Source organism: Eubalaena glacialis, chromosome 3, assembly GCF_028564815.1.
Source record: "Eubalaena glacialis isolate mEubGla1 chromosome 3, mEubGla1.1.hap2.+ XY, whole genome shotgun sequence".
NCBI lineage: Eukaryota > Metazoa > Chordata > Mammalia > Artiodactyla > Balaenidae > Eubalaena > Eubalaena glacialis.
This window is the reverse complement of record NC_083718.1, coordinates 134,745,736-134,767,452: the sequence shown is the minus strand read 5'-3', so window position 1 is coordinate 134,767,452 and position 21,717 is coordinate 134,745,736. Positions and strand designations below refer to the sequence as shown.

General features: G+C 35.7%; 1 protein-coding gene across 2 annotated transcripts in view; it reads left to right on the top strand.

The window, feature by feature from the left end:
• Positions 1–21,717, top strand: part of LRRC7 (leucine rich repeat containing 7) — a 384,748-nt gene that overhangs the window by 96,115 nt on the left and 266,916 nt on the right. For both annotated transcript variants that reach the window (XM_061186459.1, XM_061186458.1), the window contains exon 3: positions 583–700. In XM_061186459.1, coding sequence (XP_061042442.1) covers positions 583–700 — 118 coding nt within the window. The remainder of the gene's footprint in view (positions 1–582; positions 701–21,717) is intronic.

Sequence of the window (21,717 nt, the reverse complement as noted above, 5' to 3'; positions counted from 1 at the left end):
TTGGTGGCAGAAGTGAACCAACCACTAGTGGTTATTTTTCACCAAGTATCAGAGATTAAATATTTCATTTGGTAGATATTTATGAAGCAGTGTGGGGACACACAAAAGAAATGTGTGCTCATGTATTCAACTGCATTGCAGTTCTTGCATGTCAGATAAACAACTGTTCAACATGATTAAATGGAAGTAATTTGTGGTTGTGGAGAAAGAGAATTGAGGTAATCCTGACAGCTGTGAGAATAAAAAGGAAGGGGCTACTCCAGAAGTTATTTCAAAGAAAAAAATAAATCAATTGGTTCAGTGGCAAATTGAACACTAATGTTAAACAGAAGGGGAAAAGTAGAATACCTTGGGTGGTGAATGTGGGTAGCAGAGAGTAGGGAGGTACTAACATGGCGATGGAATGTGAAAAAACTCTGAAGAGAATCCAGAAGATGGGTGTGGAAGAAGGTGAGCCTTTTGGGGTTGGGCCCTTTTACTATCACATTTGTAAAGATGGTGAATTGAATTTTGTTACTAAGTTTATATATGAATGGATTTAACCAAATTGAGATCTAATGAATTATTATTTTCTTTTTACAGCAATTGTTCAACTGTCAAGCTCTAAGAAAACTAAGTATTCCTGACAATGACCTTTCAAATCTGCCAACCACCATTGCTAGTTTAGTTAACCTTAAAGAACTCGACATCAGTAAAAATGGTAAGATTCTCATTTCATCTCTAAATAGCTTGATTTTTTAACTGAAAATATGTTTTAATGTTTTCTCTTAGCAAATGATATACACTTTTTCTTTGATTTTGTTGCAACTCTAACTTAATTTTTGTTGAAAAGCTAAATCCTGAATTATAAATCGAAGACAGAAAACTTCTCTCCCCTCTTACTAATGTCCCTGACTCACTCAGGCCTTATTTCCCTCTGCATTCAGATATGTGATTTAATCTTTTCTAGACTATTTTACTGACTTTACACCGCTTATTTTCCTCATTCTCAGGGTAAAATTTTTTCCAACATGTCTCAAGTATCACCTGCTCAATGAGGCCTACCCGTTAACCCTTCTTGGAATTGAATTCCCAGTTTCCTTTACTCTGCTCCATTTTTTCCCATAGCACTGACCATCTTCTCAATATATATGATTTACTGATTTTTTATGGTCTTGTCTATCTTCTCCTGCCCCAAAATGCAAACTCCATTATGTGGCAGGAGGGATTTTACTCTGTTTTGGTCACTGATGTATCTCAAGCGTTTAGAGCAATGCCTGGTGAATAATAAGTGCTCAGTAGTATTTGTTATATTTTTGGCCAAACTTGTTATGTCTGGTGATTTTGTTGATATTCATGTTGATGATCTTTTCTTCTAAATGTTTGTGGGAGTCTCCTGCGTCCTAATATGTTCATTAAATCCTCATTTCCTTCCATACAAACTTGGCTCTCTGTTTTATTACAATAAAGCAAGAATCAGTCAAAAAGAGTTATGTCTAGGCACTATGAGGATATAAAACATGACCCCTTCATCATTAAGCTAGTCGGTTAAACTTTGTGTGGGTATGTATGTATTGATTTGGTAACTTCAGGCAATATGCTTGGTGCCAAAGGAACAGGCATCAACAAAACAGATCCCTGCCCTCATGAAGCTTACATTCTAGTACATGAGTTAGACATTAAACAAATAATTATGGATGATTAAATAAACAATTGAGTGTGAAGATACATTGGAGGTGAAGGATATGCATACTAGTAGGACATAATCCAGTCAGTGTAGTTAAGTTACCCTAAGAAATGATAACCAAGCCCAGACAGGACAAATAAGAGTTGTTATTCAATGGGTATAAAGTTTCATTTGTGCTGGATGAATAAATTCTAGAGATCTGCCATCCAACCAACATAGTGCCCATAGTTAACAATACAATATTGTGCACTTCAAAATAACTGGTCTTATTATGCACTAGAAGCATACCCTATGTCCCTTCCCTGTTTTATTTTCATTATAGTCTTTATGAGAACCTGACATACTATATTTTTAACTTGTTTATGTATTGTCTAGATTCCCCTAACTAAAATTAAAATTCAGTGATATTCTAATTTTTTATTGTTGTCTTGGTCACTGATACATCTCTGCTGCCTAAAACAGTGTGTGGCACATTGTAGGAGTTCAATAAAATTTATTGAATGAATTCACGAATGAATGGTCCTTCTGGAACATCAAACATTTGTTGAAATGTACCAGTTTAAATGGCTAGTGATTTCTTCAATTCAAGTCTATGAGAGTCATAGAAAAGTTTACAGTATCACTGGGGAAAGAAGACTAACACCTACAAATAATCAATGAATATCAGAGTTCAAGTAATGCATATGGCTTGAGGAATTCCATGAAGCACAGTAGCATCTGAATAAAGGAGAGCATTTCATTTGAAGGAAACAGATAGAGTGCATGGGACTTCCTTGGCAGTCCAGTTTTTAAGACTCTGCGCTTCCACTGCAGGGGGCATGGGTTTGATCCCTGGTCGGGAAACTGAGATCCCGCATGCTGTGTGTTGCGGCCAAAAATAAATAAAATTTTCAAATACAGTGCAAATGGGGGACACACACATCTTTATATACCAACTTGATTTATCACTTAGAGGGTTTTCAGGAAGCCAATCCTAAAAGGACCATTTGCCGATTTAGAGAGAGAACAGCAACTAGATTTAAGCCCATTGAAAGATGACATAAAGGCCTACGTTTATTATTTTAAAAATAGATTTACAGGTCACATATTATTATGAATTGATAGTTCTATACTTTAATAACAAATAATGCTATTATATACATTCACACATCAAATTCTATTTTCAAATTACAATTTCTGAGAAATGTCATATGGCCAAATATAACACATCCCTTGGCCTTCATGCAGGTTTGGCTGGATAGTTCATGTAAACAAAAAATCTATCTTGTTCTTAAAGAGAATCAGAAGAAAATTCATCACCAAATATAAACACAAAACTCCTAAGAAATATGACATTTTTATGAGCATTGTAATCATCTCCTAGCGGTCCTCTTGCATCAAGAAATTTGTGTTGTCAGTATGTAAACTGCAGGTTATACTCCTACTTAGAAGTAAGTCTTTGAGCATCATTAGAAGTCCTAGTAAGTAGCATTTAGGGACTTTTAGACTTTTAGCTATGCTTATGATTGCTATATTGTGGAAAAAGACAGAGCAAAACATGGCAAATCATTCTGCAATGTTAGTATAGTACAAAAGGTTTGATGAGCATGATGACATATCAGCCATTGCTAGAAGTGACACAAACAGTAAAAGATTTCAACACATCAGTCCTTTCACAAAATCATACCTAAAAAGCTGTCACTGAATTCTGTGACAGAGACCTAGGCAGTTACTTAAGGAGCATAATACATCCTTTGGGAATCTGTCAAGTGAAGAAAGAGCAGACAGCAGAAAGTAAATGCAGTGTCAGCATCACTGTTTGACAAGGTTAGAATAGCCCCAGTGGAAAAGAGTCAAGACATGAGAGAATATAATCAGTATTGGGATTTAGGGACAGAAAATGAATGTTTATTTGGAGGCAGGGACTCATGCAATTTCTAGTCAATCTGGGTAAACATTTGCCTGACTTATGTTGGAATTTGATGAGTGACCCTTTATGAAATTAATTCAATTGGAGGCTGAGGTTAAATCTGATCTTGGTTGTGCCTGTGCCTCCAATCTTTACTTGTCATGTCTAATTCTTCCACTTATCCTAATTCACCATTTCTCCTTCCATAATTTAAAAATGCTACTTTATATTAAAACCTTTAGATAAGTGAACTATTGTGGGCAGAAAGGTATCTAGAAATTTTTTGTGAATAGCTTTCACTACCTCTCTAATCACACTGCCAACGAACCCATCTCCCTTCCATTTCATCCCCAGGTAATGCCAAACTATCATTTTCAAATGCATCAGGCTGGTTACTGAGACACAAGAAATGATACTATTTTCTCTGTCCAAAATATTTCTTCCTCCCACTGTTGTCCCTCATCAACCAGAGTCCTCTTCACCTTTAAAAAGACATCTCTGATGTTATGTATTCTGGGAAACTTTCCTGACATCCTATACACAAAGAGAATTAATTGCTTCTTCCTCTGTATATCTTTATACTTCCGTCTCACTTTGTAATTTATTTTTTTTAATATTTCAAATGGTAAATTTTATTTTATTGATATTTTCAAATTTTTTGGCTGTTTAGAAGACACAATTTTTTATTATTGAAATATAATTGATACAATATTATGTTAGTTTCAGTTGTACTACATAGTGATTTGACATTTGCATACATTATGAAATGATCACCAAGATGTCTAGGAACAATCTGTCCCCATACAAAGTTATTAGAGTATTATTATTATTATTATTATTATTTAATTTATTTATTTATTTATTTTTGGCTGTGTTGGGTCTTCGTTTCTGTGAGGGCTTTCTCTAGTTGCGGCAAGCGGGGGCCACTCTTCATCGCGGTGCGCGGGCCTCTCACTGCCGCGGCCTCTCTTGTTGCGGGGCACAGGCTCCAGACGCGCAGGCTCAGTAGTTGTGGCTCACGGGCCTAGTTGCTCCGCGGCATGTGGGATCTTCCCAAACCAGGGCTCGAACCCGTGTCCCCTGCATTAGCAGGCAGATTCTCAACCACTGCGCCACCAGGGAAGCCCCTATTAGAGTATTATTGATCATATTCCTTATGCTGTATATTACAACCTCGTGGCTTATTTATTTTATAACTGTAGGTTTTTACTTCTTATTCCCCTTCACCTATTTCTCCCAGTCCCCATGCCCTCCCTTCTGGCAATCACCCATTTTTTTCTCTGTATCTATGAGGTTGTTTTCATTTTGCTTTGTTTTCTAGATTCTAAATGTAAGATCATGCGGTGTTTGTCTTTCTCTATTTCACCTAGCATACTACCCTCTAGATCTATTCATTTTGTTGCAGTTTCAGAGTTTTTTAAGGCTGAGTAATACTCCACTGTATATGTATGACACATCTTTATCCAATCATCTGTGGATGGACATTTCAGTTGCTTTCATATCTTTGGTATTGTAAATAATGCTGCAGTGAACATTGGGGTGCATATATCTTTTTGTATTAGTGTTTTTGTTTTCTTTGGAAAAATACCCAGAAGTGAAATAGCTGGATATCACAATTCTATTTTTAATTTTTTTTAAATTTTACTGGAGTATAGTTGATTTACAATGTTATGTTAGTTTCAGGTATACTGTAATTTAATTTCTATATATCCCTATGTATTTGACAAGATTGTAAAACCCTTGAAGTCAGAGACTACCTTATTCATTTCTCTATTTGGAGCTACTAACACAATACCTATACATGGCAGGTGCTCAGTAAATGTCTGGTAGGTAAATAAACATTATACTTTAGCATTCTTTTATAATATATTTTTATATTATATTACATTAGGGGCCCTGCATAGTATAGGGTCCCCACCTCTTATACTGGGATCTGTTAAATGTTGTAACTGAGTGCTGGAAAAGACAGAAATGCTGCTGCAATAAGTGATGAGTAACCACTAAAATCAGCTCCAACCTTCCATATAGAAATATATTTAATATTCTTGTTCTTGGGAGAATGACTACTTCACGTCAAGTTTTGACCTTTCCCTTGAGCTTTAGACTGGTATAGCCAACTGCAGGCTGGACATAGCTATAATATGTTCCATAAACACCTCCAAACATAACGTATTTAAAATAAAGCTCATCATCCACCCCGATCTGCTTTTCCTCCATTATATCCAGTTTTCTGTTAATGTTACTATTATCCATACAGATATTCAATGCAAAAATCCATTCTTTCCTCTGACTCCCATATGCATTAAGTCACCAAATTCTACCAATTTTACCTCCTAAATGTATGTCTAGTCTGTTTCTTTCTTACCATTCCCATTGTTACCATGTTAATTTAGTGTATTGTCTGTTTCCAAGACTGGTTAACATAGCCTTCTAATTGGTCTCCCCCTCCCATTATCGCCACCACCATTCCCAAACCTATCCTCCACAAAGTAGCGTCAGAACTTTCTAAATTGTAAATATGACTAGGTGGCTCTCCTACTTAAGATACTTCAGTTGATCTAGGATAGAGCAGAGGCTCCCTAACACAGCATTAAAAGTTCCCACAATTGACCACCTACACTTCCATTCCATCTGCGCATCTCACAAAGATGATTTGTACTTTTTAACTTTATGGTCTAGATTTTGAAGAGCTGCCTCAAATGTTTAATGCTGTTGCAATAACTCTGTGACTCTATTTATATAATTTCCTCTGCCTAAATCACCTCTCACACCTCTTTTCACCTGGTTCAAACTTACTTATCATTCAAAATTCAATTTAGTATTGAAAACACTTGACACTTAGTTATATTAAAATATTTAGGTAAGGACTTCCCTGGTGGTACAGTGGTTAAGAATCCACCTGCCAGTGCAGGGGACATGGGTTCAATCCCTGGTCCAGGAAGATCCCACATGCCACAGAGCAACTAAGCCCGTGCGCCACAACTACTAAGCCTGAGCTCTAGAGCCCGTGAGCCACAATTACTGAGCCCGCCTGCTGCAACTACTGAAGCCCACGCACCTAGACCCGTGCTCCACAAGAGAAGCCACTGCAATGAGAAGCCCACGCACAGCAAGGAAGAGTAGCCCCCGCTTGCTGCAACTAGAGAAAGCCAATGCGCAGCAACAAAGACCCAACACAGGCAAAAAAAAAAAAACTATGTAGCTTTAATTTTTTAACAGTAAACATTTTAAGCATGAAGAAAATAGTATGAGACAGTAGTGTGCCCACCATGTAGATTAAAGTGATGGCATTTATTATAGATATAACAGTCTAGCTTTTTTTAAATGAAACTTGTAAATTCTCATCTCCATCCCTTTTTCCTTCCTCTGCGTTAGTGTGTTTAAAATTTCAATGAAGTGCTAACACATTGTGTGTGTCATTCTGCAAGTTTTCATTCTACATTATGTTTCTAAAATTTGTCCTTAATGATCAATGTGAATATAATTGCACCAGCATAGTACCAAAGTTCCCACTGCTCCATATCCTTGCTAATACCTGGGGTTATTCGATATTTTAAATGTTGGCCAGTCAGATGGATATATAAGGATAGCTCAATATTTTAATTTATATTTCATTAATCACCAGTGAAGTTGGCATTTATTCATTTCTTTTTATTAGCAAGTGTAGAGTATCTTTCTCCGCAAATTGACTTTTCTGGTCCATTTTTACTTTGGATTGTTTGTTAGGTTCTTGGTGATTTGAAAGATGTATATACTGTGAACACTAATCCCTTATTGGTTAAATAGGTTACAAATATCACCTCCCAGTTTGTGGTTTGTCTTTTCGCTTTGCTCGGGATGCCATTTGTTGTAGAGAAGTTGCCAATTTTAATATACTGAAATTTATCACTCTTGTCTTTTGGGCTGTATTTTTACAGCTTATTTAAGAAATTCTTTCATATGCTAATATCATAAAGATGTTTGTCTACATTTTCTTCCAAAACTATTAGTTTTCTTTTCACATTTAGGCCTTTAATTCATTTGCAACTTATCTTTTGTGCTATATATTATCAAAATTTATTTTTTCCATATGAATAGATGATTAATTGTTCCATCAACATTTATTAGTCTCTTGTTTTCTCACTAAGTTATAAATATACCTATTTTACATATAAAAGACATTTTTCCAAACTCTTTGTCTTGCTCCATCAGCTTACTTGCCTATTCTTGTACCAATATCACGTTGTTCTAAGCATTATAACTTCATATTAAGTTTTAATATTTGATAATACAAGTCTTCTTTCTTTTTAAAATGTGTCTCGCTGTTCTTGGTACTCAGTTATTTATATAAATTTTAGGTTAACTTGTTGAAGTTCAGAAACAATCTATTAGAATTTTTTTAATTGTCTTGAATTTAAAGATTAATTTGGGATGAATTGATATCTTTGTGATAGTAAGTATTGTAATCCGTGAACATGGTACTTACCTTTAATTAGATCTTATTTTGTGTCTTTCAATAAAGTTGTGATTTCTTTCAAGAAGGAGCTGCGCACATTTCATTAGAGTTATCTCGAGTAGTTTAAGTGTCTAGTTTTATAAATTATATTCCTTCTATTTTTATTTATTTATTTATTTATTCCTGCCATGCTGCACGGTATGCGGGATCTTAGTTCTCTGACCAGAGATCGAACCCATGTCCCCTGCAGTGGAAGCGCGTAGTCCTAACCACTGGACTGCCATGGAATTCGTGTATTCCTTTTAGAAATTTTAAGTAAATTTTAGTTGATCCTATATAGAAACATTGCTAATTTTGATATTTTGATCTTACGATCAGCCATGGTGCTGAAATATAAGTTCTAATATATAACCAGTAGATTCTTTTGAATTATTGTGTATAAAATCATATCAACTGCATGTGACAATTTTCTTTTCTTTTCCATCCTTATACCTTTATATCTTCTTTTTTTTCGAATTTTATTTATTTATTTTTATACAGCAGGTTCTTATATACATATTAGTGTATACATGTCAATCCCAATCTCCCAATTCATCCCACCATCACCCCCATCCCACTTCCCCCCTTGGTGTCCATATGTTTGTTCTCTACATCTGTGTTTCTATTTCTGCCCTGCAAACCGGTTCATCTGTACCATTTTTCTAGATTCCACATATATGCGTTAATATACGATATTTATTTTTCTCTTTCTGACTTACTTCACTCTGTATGACAGTCTCTAGGTCCATCCACATCCCTTTATATCTTCTTGATCACTTTTTTATAAGTTATAATTTCCTGGGAAATAATCTATTCCATCATCCAGATGTTCAATTTTATTGTAAAACATTGTCAATAGACTTCTTTTACGTGTTTTATAAATCTCTACCATATCCATGGCTGTTTCTTTCTTTGTATTCTTAACGTTTTTTAATTGTTCCATCTATCTTGTATGTTTTTATCTCCCATATGGCCAGAGGTTTTTCTACTTTACTAATCTTTCAAATAATACTTTTTTGACTTATTTGTCTCAATACTGGTTGGTTGGCTGGCTTTTTCTCCAATAATTAATTTCTATTTTTCTACTTTATACTGCAGCTTTTTTATTATGCCCCTCCTACTTTCTTACAGTTTACTCAGTTGTTTTTAGTATTCCAATAAACTTGCAGCTTTTTTAGTTATCATACTATTTTTATTGAAATATGTTGCAGACTGCATAGTCTGGATGATTTCTCTTTATTCATTGACTTTCACACTGTGGCCTAGGATATGGTCAATTTTTAAAATATTCTTGGTTGCTTGTGATAAAAATACATATTCTCAGGTTATTGAGTACAGGCTAAGGATCATCTAATAATATTCTTTATTCTTCACTACATTATAGGCTTTTCTAGGACAAATACTGTATCTTAGTGATTTCTATATGCTTGAACATTGAAAGCAGATTTCAACCTCTTGTGTTCAATAAAGATTCTAGTCTTTCTTTTTAAAAATAAGTACATTAACCTTTATCTTTCTTGAGAGAGAGAGAGAGAGAGAGAGAGAGATAAATAAATATTCATGCTGCGTGTAAATCACCCTTCCTCTCTAAGGAAAATTCCCAAAAATTACATACAGCAATCCATGGGTAAATCATTGGCTTTCCATGCCAATGGATCTTTTATCCTTTCTTCCTCAGATCTTAATCCAACAGTAAAACTATAATCTTATGTCCATCAGAGATAACTGCATTTTATGATAGTGTGGTATCTGAATAAATAGTCTATTCCTGTTTGCAGAGCTGATACATGGTCATAATGGAGTAAATTGTTTTATATGATAAAGCAAGATAATGAATGATAAGGTTTAATTGGGCAGTGATTCAATTTTAAGTCTGATTGTTGATTTGTCATAGCTTCAGGAGACTATGACACTCTAATTTAAGGACTTTAATGAAAATGAATTAATGTGAAAATGCTTCCTAATTCTGCAGCAATTAAGTGATTTTTCTCTCATCCTCTAAAACTTATTTCTATACAAGAATGAATTTGAACAGCATCATAGTGGGCCAAATCACTATTGTTAGTTATAATGAAAGGCGATCAGAGTTGAAGGTATTATTATGTGTTTTACTGACTTGCCAATTATTCCACCCATTCCCCAAATGCATACAAAACACTGAAGACAAATAATATCTTCAGCTTTCAGTGAAGAGGGGGAGTTTCTCTCAAACACACTAGAGAAAGAAGATATGAGTAACCAGTTAAACGATGAAAATCTTTAAAATTTTGAGCATATTCAGAAAAGAATAGAGACTCTAGTAGTGTATATATAAATTCTTAAGGAAGTCTATTTTGGATGCCTTATGTGGGTTGGGGAGAAAATATTACCCTGCAGTTGTTTTCAATTAGCAATAAATATGCTCTTTGATGTTTGGCAAATCATTAGGCCATTTGTTTAGAGTAAAGCTTATTATTTTGTCCTATTAAATACCTCACTTTCAACGCTCTTAATGTGCTATTTATCTGAAAATCACTAGCACTTCCCTCACTGTAAGACTACTTTCCTTTCTACAGAGTCTACTTCTGCCCAGGATTATAGTGTTAAAATAGAGGACTGACTCCTCTATTTCCATAGAGGAATATGATAGCAACAAAAACCAGGTCTGTTCTCCTGCCACCTTCTTAGCTAGATGCCAGGATTTTTAACTCTTTCTAATGTCTTCATGAGGAAATAAAACCAACACATAATTTTTATGTGTGTTGCCAGCACTTACTCCATGGGGGATAGAGCTTCTAATCTGGTAATGTATTTAAATATAAAGGAGAAAGGAACTGCTCCCCCGCCCCCATCCTTCTGACGTCTGTGTTGGACTCTGTCACCTAGAGTCAGCAGAGTCTTTCCTGAGCTGATTGATTAACCTGTCTTCGTGTGCCCCAGTAATTTCTAGAACTTGTAAAATAACAGAATTGAACTGGCAATGAAGCATTGTGAGTCCTCTCTCTACTAGGCCATACTCCCTCGCAGCTTCAGGATAAACTCCTGAAAAGAACTGCTGCACCTTGCACTGTTTCTAGACTCACAACAGCCACTCTCAAAGTGCAGGCATAGTAAGTGCTCAGTAAAGCAGTTGACTGATAATGACTGAAAAAAAATCATTAGCCAAAAATGAGGTAAGGTTATTAAATAGGTCCATTTAATATAGTAGTGACTCAATATATTTGTTGAAGCGGAGGGAAGGTGGGGAGGGCAGGTGTCATTTTAACTCCTTTTGACTAAGTCTTATTCATTCCTCTATAAAAGAACTTGTTGGTCAAGGTCATAAAGATTTCTCAAAATTTTCTCTAGACAGACATGTCCCAAAGGCAGAATCAGTTGCATGATTGCCTCAAAGTATTGATTACTTTACCTGCATTTGGCTTTTCTCTTTATAATGCCACTAAAATAGGCAGAGTCTTACAGGAGACCTTTAACTCTTCTTGCTTGGGTTCCTCCTGAGTTCTTGGCTCCCTTCACTTGAAGGGTTGGAGGTAAAGCAAATCATTCCAGTCTGTTTGTTCTTTTCTCTCTCTCTCTCTCTCTCTGTGTCTTTAATATATGACTGGCCTATACATTTTCTCCCAAATTTACTAACCTAATTGCTGGATGCTTTTGCTTTCTCATATATAATAGATTGTGTCTCTGAAATCTAACTCTAATCAGTACTTCCTACTTAATAGAGTATTACCTCATTTACCAAATATCCTTGGGGAATGTGGGTTTATATACAAAATAATTTTCCAAAAAAAATTACAGTTTATCCTTTTATACCTCAAATTTTAAAATTTTATTTGAATCATTCTGAATGGAAATTATTCCAAAAATGTTTCATATCACATTATTTTCTTTCAATGAGTATAATGAATGCAGTTGAACCTTTCCAGGTTGACTTGAGTTCATTATGGTTTGTGTTATTAAATTTTTTTAGTATGTGTAGATGCTTGCCTCTACACAAAATAAGAATGGTAGACTTTAAGAGTTCTGGTGCTAACTTTGTAGTTTTTCCCATCACCTCCTTTATTATCAGACCATGATTTATCAAGTCTTCATATCGACATTCTGCCTATTTTGAGTAGCCCCCTCTTCTTATTTGTTCCTTCTAATAGCTATTGGTTGAACTATATATAAAGAGGACATAGATTTGGAACTAAGCTTATAACACTTGTCAGTATAATAAATTCAGAAATAAAGAATATTATGACCTGAGCAATGCACTCAAAGTTCCAGAAAGTTGATAGTATTATCTGAAATTTGACCAAAGGTAATTATAGAACAAATAGAGTTTACAGTGCCCCTATAAGAATGCCACATGGTCAATCTTGAGTATGCATTAAACTCAGAGTTCTAGAAAGATGGGGCTGTTTGTATTTGACCTGGAGAGTATGTATGGAACAAATCCAATATATTGTGCTCTATTATGAATGTTGCATTGTCAATTTTGAGTAGCTAAAATTTATACCCCCAAATAGTTTAAATCCTGGATTTGATGGAGGCAGCTTAATAAACATATAACGTGATAGTGTTTGGAATAAGCTTGGCCTGGTTTCAAAACCTCCGAGCCTCGGTTTCTTCATTAGTTTAAATAGCAATAATAAATCATCTTATAAAATTGTTGTGAAGATGAACTAAAGCAAAGTGCTTATAATGTTTCCTCAATAAATTCCATTCTTTCTGCTCCTAAAACTAATCCAATTTACTAGATATCTGAAAACCTGCCTGCTTTCTCAAAATTGAAAAAAAATATAAAAATTGGTATCACATTTAAAATATCAGATGAAAATATTAAAGTGTTATCAATATATATCCCTCCTTTTTTATACAAACTATAAAATTAAGGTTTTAATCGTTTTTCAGCCTATGGCACTTACATCATAGGGTAGACCATTTGGGCTGATGATACCTCTGAAATTCAGAGAATTCAGAGAAGCATTTCAAAATGCACTATCTATAACTATTATCATGTGTACAGGTTTATATAAAATTTTTAAAGTAATAAACATAAACTTTAATGCATTTGAGAGAACACTAAATCATTTAAAATTTGGTATTTGTAGGAAGTCCTTTATATTATTTTTGTATGAAAAGAGAGTTACCTGTTTAATCTTAGAAAAGGTAATTTGAATCTAAAGCGTCTGTACTTAACATCGTGTGTTTCTTTCCATGTTTGTAGTGTTTTATTTCATTGCTTCAAGATATTGATGCAAAAATATAATTAGATCCAATTTAATAGACACTTGCTCAGTTTCTGTTGTTTTCCTAGGTCTGATCTAGGTACTGTCAGGAATATCAAGAAATTGAATGTCAACTGACTCCATCCTCCTATCTTTCCAGAACACTCCCTCTTATACCACTCCAACCCTCCTTTGACCCCATCAGAACTACCAGTCTATTAGTACCACCACCTTTTCATGAATTCTCTCAACCTTGATGTTTGCTCTGCCCTTTCTGCATGGCTTGAATTTTGTGGTCAGTCATCAAATGACCCCCTTGATACCTTTGCTTCTCTTTTATATATCTACGTATGCTCAGTAAAATTACAACCCTGACTGAATCCAGCTCTCTACCTATGGCTGAAAAGATCTGGAAGAAAACAGTCACACTGATTGATATGACTTTAAGTTCATGATTGCAGTTCTGAAGTGGAGCCTTAATGCTTCCCAACAATCATGTACTTCCTTTGTCTATTGATGCTCATTCTCTTCTGGTGACTATTTCACATGTTCTCTTCTGTCTTCAGACTCCCACATCTCCTGTCCCATGTTCATGGTTATTTATCCTACTCCACTGAGAAAATCAAAACTCTCGAAGGATAATTTCCAGACTGTCACCATCCTATCAATTCATCTACCACCATCTGCACCCATATTCTCTCATTTCTGCCAAATTAGTACAGGTAAACTACTCCTGTTTCTCTCTAAAGCCAGTCTCTCCACTGGATAACCATTCCCTCTTGCCGACCCATGGATATCACTGTAGAAATTATCCTCAGTCTCTACCATATCATCAAGATTTTCCTCTCTACTTGTTTATTCTAATCAGTATACACACATGCTATTATTTCTTCTGTTCTAAAGAAAATTTCTTGGATTTTCTTCCCTTAATAGTCCCTCACCCCCTTGCAGCAAAAGCTCTAGATGGAGTTGTCTATATCCTCTATCTACAGTTCTTTCCTCTCATCCTCTCTTAAACCCACCCCAATCTTTAAGCCCTCTACTCCAAAACAATTCCAGATGAGGTCATACAGATCTCCTCATTACTAAATCCAAAGGCAATATTTGGTCATCATCTTACTTGACCTAGCAACATCATTTGAAACAGTTGAATGCTTCTTCCTACTTTACACATTTTCTTCATTTGATTTCTAGGATTCAATACTCTTATTTTTCCTCCCATCTCACTGATTGATCTTGTTCAGTCTCTTATGTTGATTCTTCCTCTTCTCCCCAACCTCATTTTGGAGTATTTCATGGTTCAGCCCCTTGTCCTTTTTTCTTCATTATCTACATTTACATCACTGGTGCTCACATTTTGTCTTATGGTTTAAATACTGTCTAAATCAGCGGTTCCCAACCTTTTTGGCACCAGGGACCGGTTTTGTGGAAGACAGTTTTTCCACAAACTGGGGTGGGGGTGGGGATGGTTTCAGGATGATTCAAGCACATTACACTTATTGTGCACTTTATTTCTATTATTATTACATTGTAATATATAATGAAATAATTATACAACTCACCAGAATGCAGAATCAGTGGGAGCCCTGAGCTTGTTTTCCTGCAACTAGATGGTCCCACCTGGGGGTGACGGGAGACAGTGACACCCGAAGTGTGTTGCTATGTCCAGTCTACTCCGTAACCTTGTTTTGGTTGCTGTCACTGCAGAAAACCCTGCTTCACAAAGATAGGATGTTGGAAATTGAAGCAGGCTTTTCAGTACTTTTATGGCAATCTCAGGTTATTCTGCCTTGACTTTAATCCAGAACCTATGGAGATCTGAAGTTGTCTCAAACATACTTTTAAGGCCACCATCATTTATGATCTCAAGCAGTTGATCCTCTTCTAGTACAGAGAAAGTCGATTCACCTGGCTTATGCACAAATGGGTCATGGATCCATTCCTTCCCAGTTCAGAGGTCTTTTGTGGTTGGGAAGTAATGCTCAAACTCTTTTGAAAGCTATGATAAGTGATCATGCACCAGCTGGGAGAAAGAAGGCCCTGGCTCCGTCTCTTTCAAAATCTCTGCTAATGTTTGAAACATGTCAAAAATCCCAATGTTCACTCATCGCCCCTATAATTCCAGTTTGGCTTTGAATGCAACCACATTATCTGCCGACTTGAACACACTTGTCTTTCTCCCCTGAAGTGACAGATTGAGTTCGTTGAGCAGGTAGAATATGTCACACAAGGAAGCAAGTTTTGCGACCCCTTCTGTGTCACTGAAATGTGCTGCTAGTGGTGACTGTTTTTCTGAAAGAAATCTCTGGAGCGGCTCTCGTAACTCAGAAACTCTGGCCAGTGATCTACCTTTAGAAAGCCATCTCACTTCTGTGTATAAGAGAAGACGTGTGTGCTCTGCGTCCATCTCCTCACAGAGCTGCAGGAACAGACTTGAGTTAAGGCATGTACTTTAATGTGGTTGATAATTTTAATGACATCCTGCAAAACGTCTTTAAGTTCAGGTGACATTTTTCAGATAGCCAGCATTTCTCTATGGATGACACAGTGTGTAGACTCACATTCAGAAGCGACCTCTTTGACCCGAGTAGTGAAACCAGAAAGCCGTCCAGTCATGGCAACCTCTCTGTCCGTGCATATACCGGCACAGAATGACCAATTCAGTTTTCCTGACATGTAATCATTCAAACACTTGAATAGTTTTGCAGCTGTGGTGTTGGTTGGCAACAAAAGTGTACATAACGTATCCTCATGCTCATCCTCCTGAAAAATACATGGCACAAAAACAAGCATTGTTGCCTTGTCGTCAACATTGGTAGACTTGTCAACCTGGATGGTGTACCACGGTGACTCATTAGTCCTAACAATTGTGCCTCAATATCCTCTGCTATTTCATCAATTCGTCTAGTTATGGTGCTAGATGATAGAGAAACATGTGCCACCTTTTGAACTGCAGCCTCTGCTAAAAGTTCACGACAAATGTCCTTAACAGCAGGCAGGATCAACTCTTCACCGATAGTAAAGGGCTTCTTAGCTTTAGCAATGTGGTTAGCCACTAAGGATGATGCTCTCAGTGCAGACACATTTGATGAAGTGGTGGCCTTCAATAATTGCTTCCGTCCTTCATGTTCATGTTTTTCCTCTTTTGAAAAACTCCAAAGGTTTGTCTTTTAATGAAGGGTGCTTGGTCTCCATGTGGCGAAGCAGTTTTGAAGGTTTCATGGCTTCGTTGGATAGCCAGTCGCCACATACTATGCAACGCGGGCTTGGAGAATGTGAATCAGCTCTTGCAATGAACCCGTAATTTAAGTAGGACTCTTGGTATTTTCTTTTAAATGCAGCTTTCTTTTTGTTGGCTGTCTTAGAGTCTTCTGCTATCTCATCATTGGGTCTTTCCCCCTTTTCAAAGAAGCTCTCCAGCGATGTTTGCTTTTTACTCATTTTGGCTAGGGTTAGCTTGTGGGCTTACCAAAACTGTGACAGAGATAGGTGTGCAGTGCTGAAAGAGGCGTGGATGGAGGTGGTAAATAAAATAATGGGCGAGCCACACATGGACTAAAATAAGTGTCGGATTCTGACTTAAAGCCTGTCACCAGATGCAGCTGTACAATTGAGGTACATCAACTCACTTGCCACTATAAAGCCTGCCATCAGATGCAGCTTGTCACTTGCCACTCACTGATAGGGTTTTGATATGTCTCCAAGCAAATGATTTATTACGGTCTCTGTGCAGTCAAACCTCTCTGCTAATGATGATCTGTATTTGCAGCTACTCCCCAGTGCTAGCATCACTGCCTCAGCTCCACCTCAGATCATCAGGCATTAGATTCTCATAAGGAACGTGCAACCTAGATCCCTCGCATGCGCAGTTCACAGTAGGGTTCATGTTCCTATGAGAATCTAATGCCATGGCTGATCTGACAGGAGGTGAAGCTCAGGCGGTAATGCGAGTGATGGGGAGCGGCTGTAAATACAGATGAAGCTTCACTCCCTCACCCACTGCTACCTCCTGCTGTGCGGCCCGGTTCCTAACAGGCCACAAACCGATACCGGTCTATGGCCTGGGGGTTGGGGATCCCTGATCTAAATGATAATGAATCTTACATCTTGAAATCTACAGTATAGACCTCTCTCCTAAACCCATCTGACATCTTCTCTTAGAAATCTTACAGACATCTCAAATTACACATGTCCAAAAGTGAACTATTTATCTTCTTTCCAAAACCTATTTCACATATTGTTTTTCCCATCTAAGTTCAAGATAACTCCTTAATTCAAGTTGCTTAGGACAAAGAACCTGGAGTTGTCCTTGATTTCCTTTTCTCTTTCGTACTCTTCGTCCAATCCATCATGCTATTCTATTGGTCTTATGTTCAAAATTCATCCAGATTTCACTCACTTCCTTCTCCCTCCATTGCTCCCACCCTGATGCAAGCCACCATCAATTCTCCTTATGGTTTATTACAATAACACCTAATTGACCTCCCTTTCAGAAAGACCCCTCTACTCAGGAGCCAGAGTGATCCTCTCGAATTATAAATCAGACTGTATCACACATCCTTCAATGTCTGTTTCATTCAGAGTAAAAACCATTCTTGTAATGGCCTGAGAGCCCCTACATGAGTCGACACCCCCGTCTCCCCATCATACACCCCTTATTACTTCTCTAACCTAATTCTTTGCTACTCTTCTCTTCCTCACTGTGTTCCAGTCACGCTGGCCTCCTTGCTATTCCTAGAATACACCAGGAATAATTAATCTTCACTGTCTATTCACTCTGTCTAAAATTCTCCTACTGTCCACCTTCAGTTTCCAGATATCTGTATTCCTATCTCTCTCACCTTCTTCAAGTCTTTTCTCAACTGCCATCTTTCCAATTAATAAGGTTTACCCTAATCACCCTAGTTACGTTTGAAATCTTCAGGCATTTCTGATCTATCTTTATTCTGCTCTAATTACATTTTCCATAGCATGTCTCAAAAATTAAATACTATTTAATGTATTTCATGTGTATGCTAATTATCTCTATGGTTTATTGTATGTGTTCCTTTGCCAGAATATAAGCTCCACAAATGAAGAGAATGTATCCATTTTTCTTACACTGTATCACCAATGTTTAATACAATTCCTAACACAGAGTAAACACTCAATAAATATTTGTTGAATGTTGACTTTCCCTTTTAGGGACCTTATAATTAAAATATCAGGGAACCACATAAGACAAGATGATAAAGCAATAATTCCTCAATTTATAACCATATATTGTGTCTCCTTATTTTTCAGTCTCATTTAATTTTAGAAAGAATACAATCTAAAACGCTAGTCTTAAGAAGAGAAGGTCATATGGACTAAAATAGTTGAACAAACTTTCATGCAGATGATAGAATTTAAATGTGTTTATATGGATAATATTTAGACTGAGGATTCAGATGAAAGAGTGGACAGGGACAGGTAAAAATTATAACACACTATTTAAATATATTCAAAAAGTGATATTAAAAGATAGCTATATGTTATAGAAATGTCTTACACTCAGGTTTGCCTTTAAAGGATCTTCCATTTATGACATAGGAATCAGTGTTGCTATTGCTAATGTTATGTTCTATATTTGATTATCACAAATTTTTGCCACATTTAGATCCCATACTTATCTACTGCATTGGGAAAAATATTTGCTTTCATACTTTAATACCAACTTAAAACCAACTTAAAGTCTAGCACAATTTTAGTGACATTTTTGTTTTGATTTTCATTTTGACATCAATAATCTTTTTATAATTAAATAAAGTTGAAAACTGTACTAATTACAGATTTAAGATTCTCCTCTCAAGACTTCGTTGCCTGCATTAGTAATAGAAAGGGTAGTCTAAATAAAAATAATTAACTGAATATACTAAAACCTAAATGTAGCCATGACTTTCAACTTCTCCCATGCTAAGAAGGAAAGAGCCACATTTGATGATTTCAGAATTCTCCCCTTTCCCTTCTCTGGTGGAAGAATGGCTGAGCACTGCAATGGTCAAATGGAGACAGCAGGAAAGAGAAAAATAAAGGCTCCACAAAGTGGATTAGTTCTTGAATAATTAAAAGTTGAGCAAGCAGGAGCTTTCTCAACCTAATTCTTTTAAAAGGGGAATGACAAAGAAAACAATCAGATAAAGTAGACTTTTACATCTTTCCTTCCTCAAGATATTAATAGCTTATTAACACAATTTTGCATAACTCCATTGCATTGAAAGCTTTGTTTCCAAGGTGTTTTAAGTTCAAAATGCAGAAATGCTATTTCTCATTTGACAGAATTTCTGTGAACATATTTAAAATAGATTTTATGGCATAGTTACTGAAGTGAACATATTGGGAAAATATCACCACAGTGTCCTAATTTGAAGGGTAAATATCTATTGATGTCATCTGATATTTGTGAATGAGGCAATTGTTCATTTTTTTAAACTAAATATATCATTTTGCCTGTAAAACACAGTGCTTCCAGTGTAATTATTTCAGAGTACAGTCTTTATTTGTTGTGCAGCCTAGGTTTGAATCTAAGCTAAATACAATGAGCTTGAATCTCCAGGATTCCCCAAAGAATTGAACTTATAATGCCTTTAGAAGAGAGTTCCTTATAGGCCTGTGTTAGAAAATTTATGTGATGTCTCAACTGAAAAATAGGGATTAAAACTTGAGTTGCATGGCCTACAAATACTTGAATCTGTTTTTTACAGTAATCACAAATAAAAATGGCTGGAATAAGATAAATTGTTAAAGTGAAGTCCTATCTCTGGATGCATAATTTGAAAATCAAAACAAAGTTAATCTTAAAAAGTGTGTGTGTGTATGAACTTTTTTAGAATTGAATAGTGTGTGTATATTTATATATATTATATCAATATATATGTGTATAAATGTATGTATATATAACCTTTTTAAAAATCAAACACACTGTGTTTCAGAGGACCAGACAGACCAATCTCAAAAACTGGTTAATAAAAATGTGAGCTCTACGGGGAATTCCCTGGCGGTCCAGTGGTTAGGCTCCGCGCTTTCACTGCCGAGAGCGCGGGTTTGATCCCTTGTCCGGGAACTAAGATCCTGCAAGCCGCTTGGCACGGCCAAAAATAAATTTTTAAAAAAAAGAAAAGAAAAGAAGCAAGATGCTTAAAAAAAAAATGTGGGCTCTACATTTTTAATATAGTAACGTAATAAAGAGGAACTGTAAACAATTTTAATAAGTAATGTAATAAAGTAACGTAATAAAGAGGAACAATAGACATGGTGTTAAAAATAATTAAATAAATCCCACCTATATTCGTTCCCATCTATAAACATCCATTAGGTATTTAAATAAGTCACCTAATCTTTGTGAACGTGTGATTCTACATCCATAAAATGAAAATAATATTGCCTAATATATCTTCCTCATAGGATTATTAAAAGAATTAAATTATTTTACACAGTGGCATAAAGAAGTGTAAGTTAACTTCCCTCTTATTAACACATGGATTTTATCTAGTATTTATTAGATACTTATTAAGTGGCTGACATGATACTAAGTGCTTTACAACATGCTATCTAATAATCGGAACAGCCCTTTGAATTAGGCAAGAAATGAGAAAGTGACGTTCAAATATTAAAATGTCTGACTAAGATTACATAGCTAGTTAAGTGACAATACTGAGATTAGGTCATCCTTCCAACCCGTGCTTTTAACGACTATGCTTTAGTACCTCTCCATGTTTAGCCTGAACTATAAGTTAAAGATATGCTCTAAGAACTTTTCCTAAAGTCTAAGGTCCATATATTAGTATATATGGTAAAGTTCCCCTGGCAACCTATTTTTCCAAATGTGTTCTGACTTTCATAAGCAAATTAAGCAGCTATAAAAACCTCTACAAAAATACAAAAAATTGCTCAGCATAGACTAGTTATATATGTTTATATATTTACATTATAACATACAAATATTTATTTATAAATATATGTTTATTATTTACTTCCCATCTGCAAGAGCATTTATTGCAGCTATTATATTGATAAGATATTGAGATATTCTTTCAGCACACTAATTCCTACCTCTTTGTTGTTCTTTTAGGTAGATAAATTTTACAAGTTTATACTAGCCAGCTCATCTCGACATGATTGTTGGTTCCTTTGTTGACGGACACCCTCTGCTTCTATTTGTTTCTAATAATTATAGATAACATATATTCAGCACTTTGTGCCAATTACTTTACTTGTTTTATCTCCTTCAATCCTCTCTGCAACTCTCTGATGAAACCATTCATATAATAATCATATTTCAGAGTAAGAAACTAAGACATTGAACATTTAAATGACTTGCCTAGGGTTACCCAAACAGTAAATTATAAAGTTGGGATTCCATTTTAATCCAATGGACTCTGCTCTGAACAATTTTCAGTTTAACTGTAAACAACATGAGTTTTTTTTTTTTTTTAACAAATAATGTGGTAGCATTTTCACCACAGCAGGGAATTCCATTTTC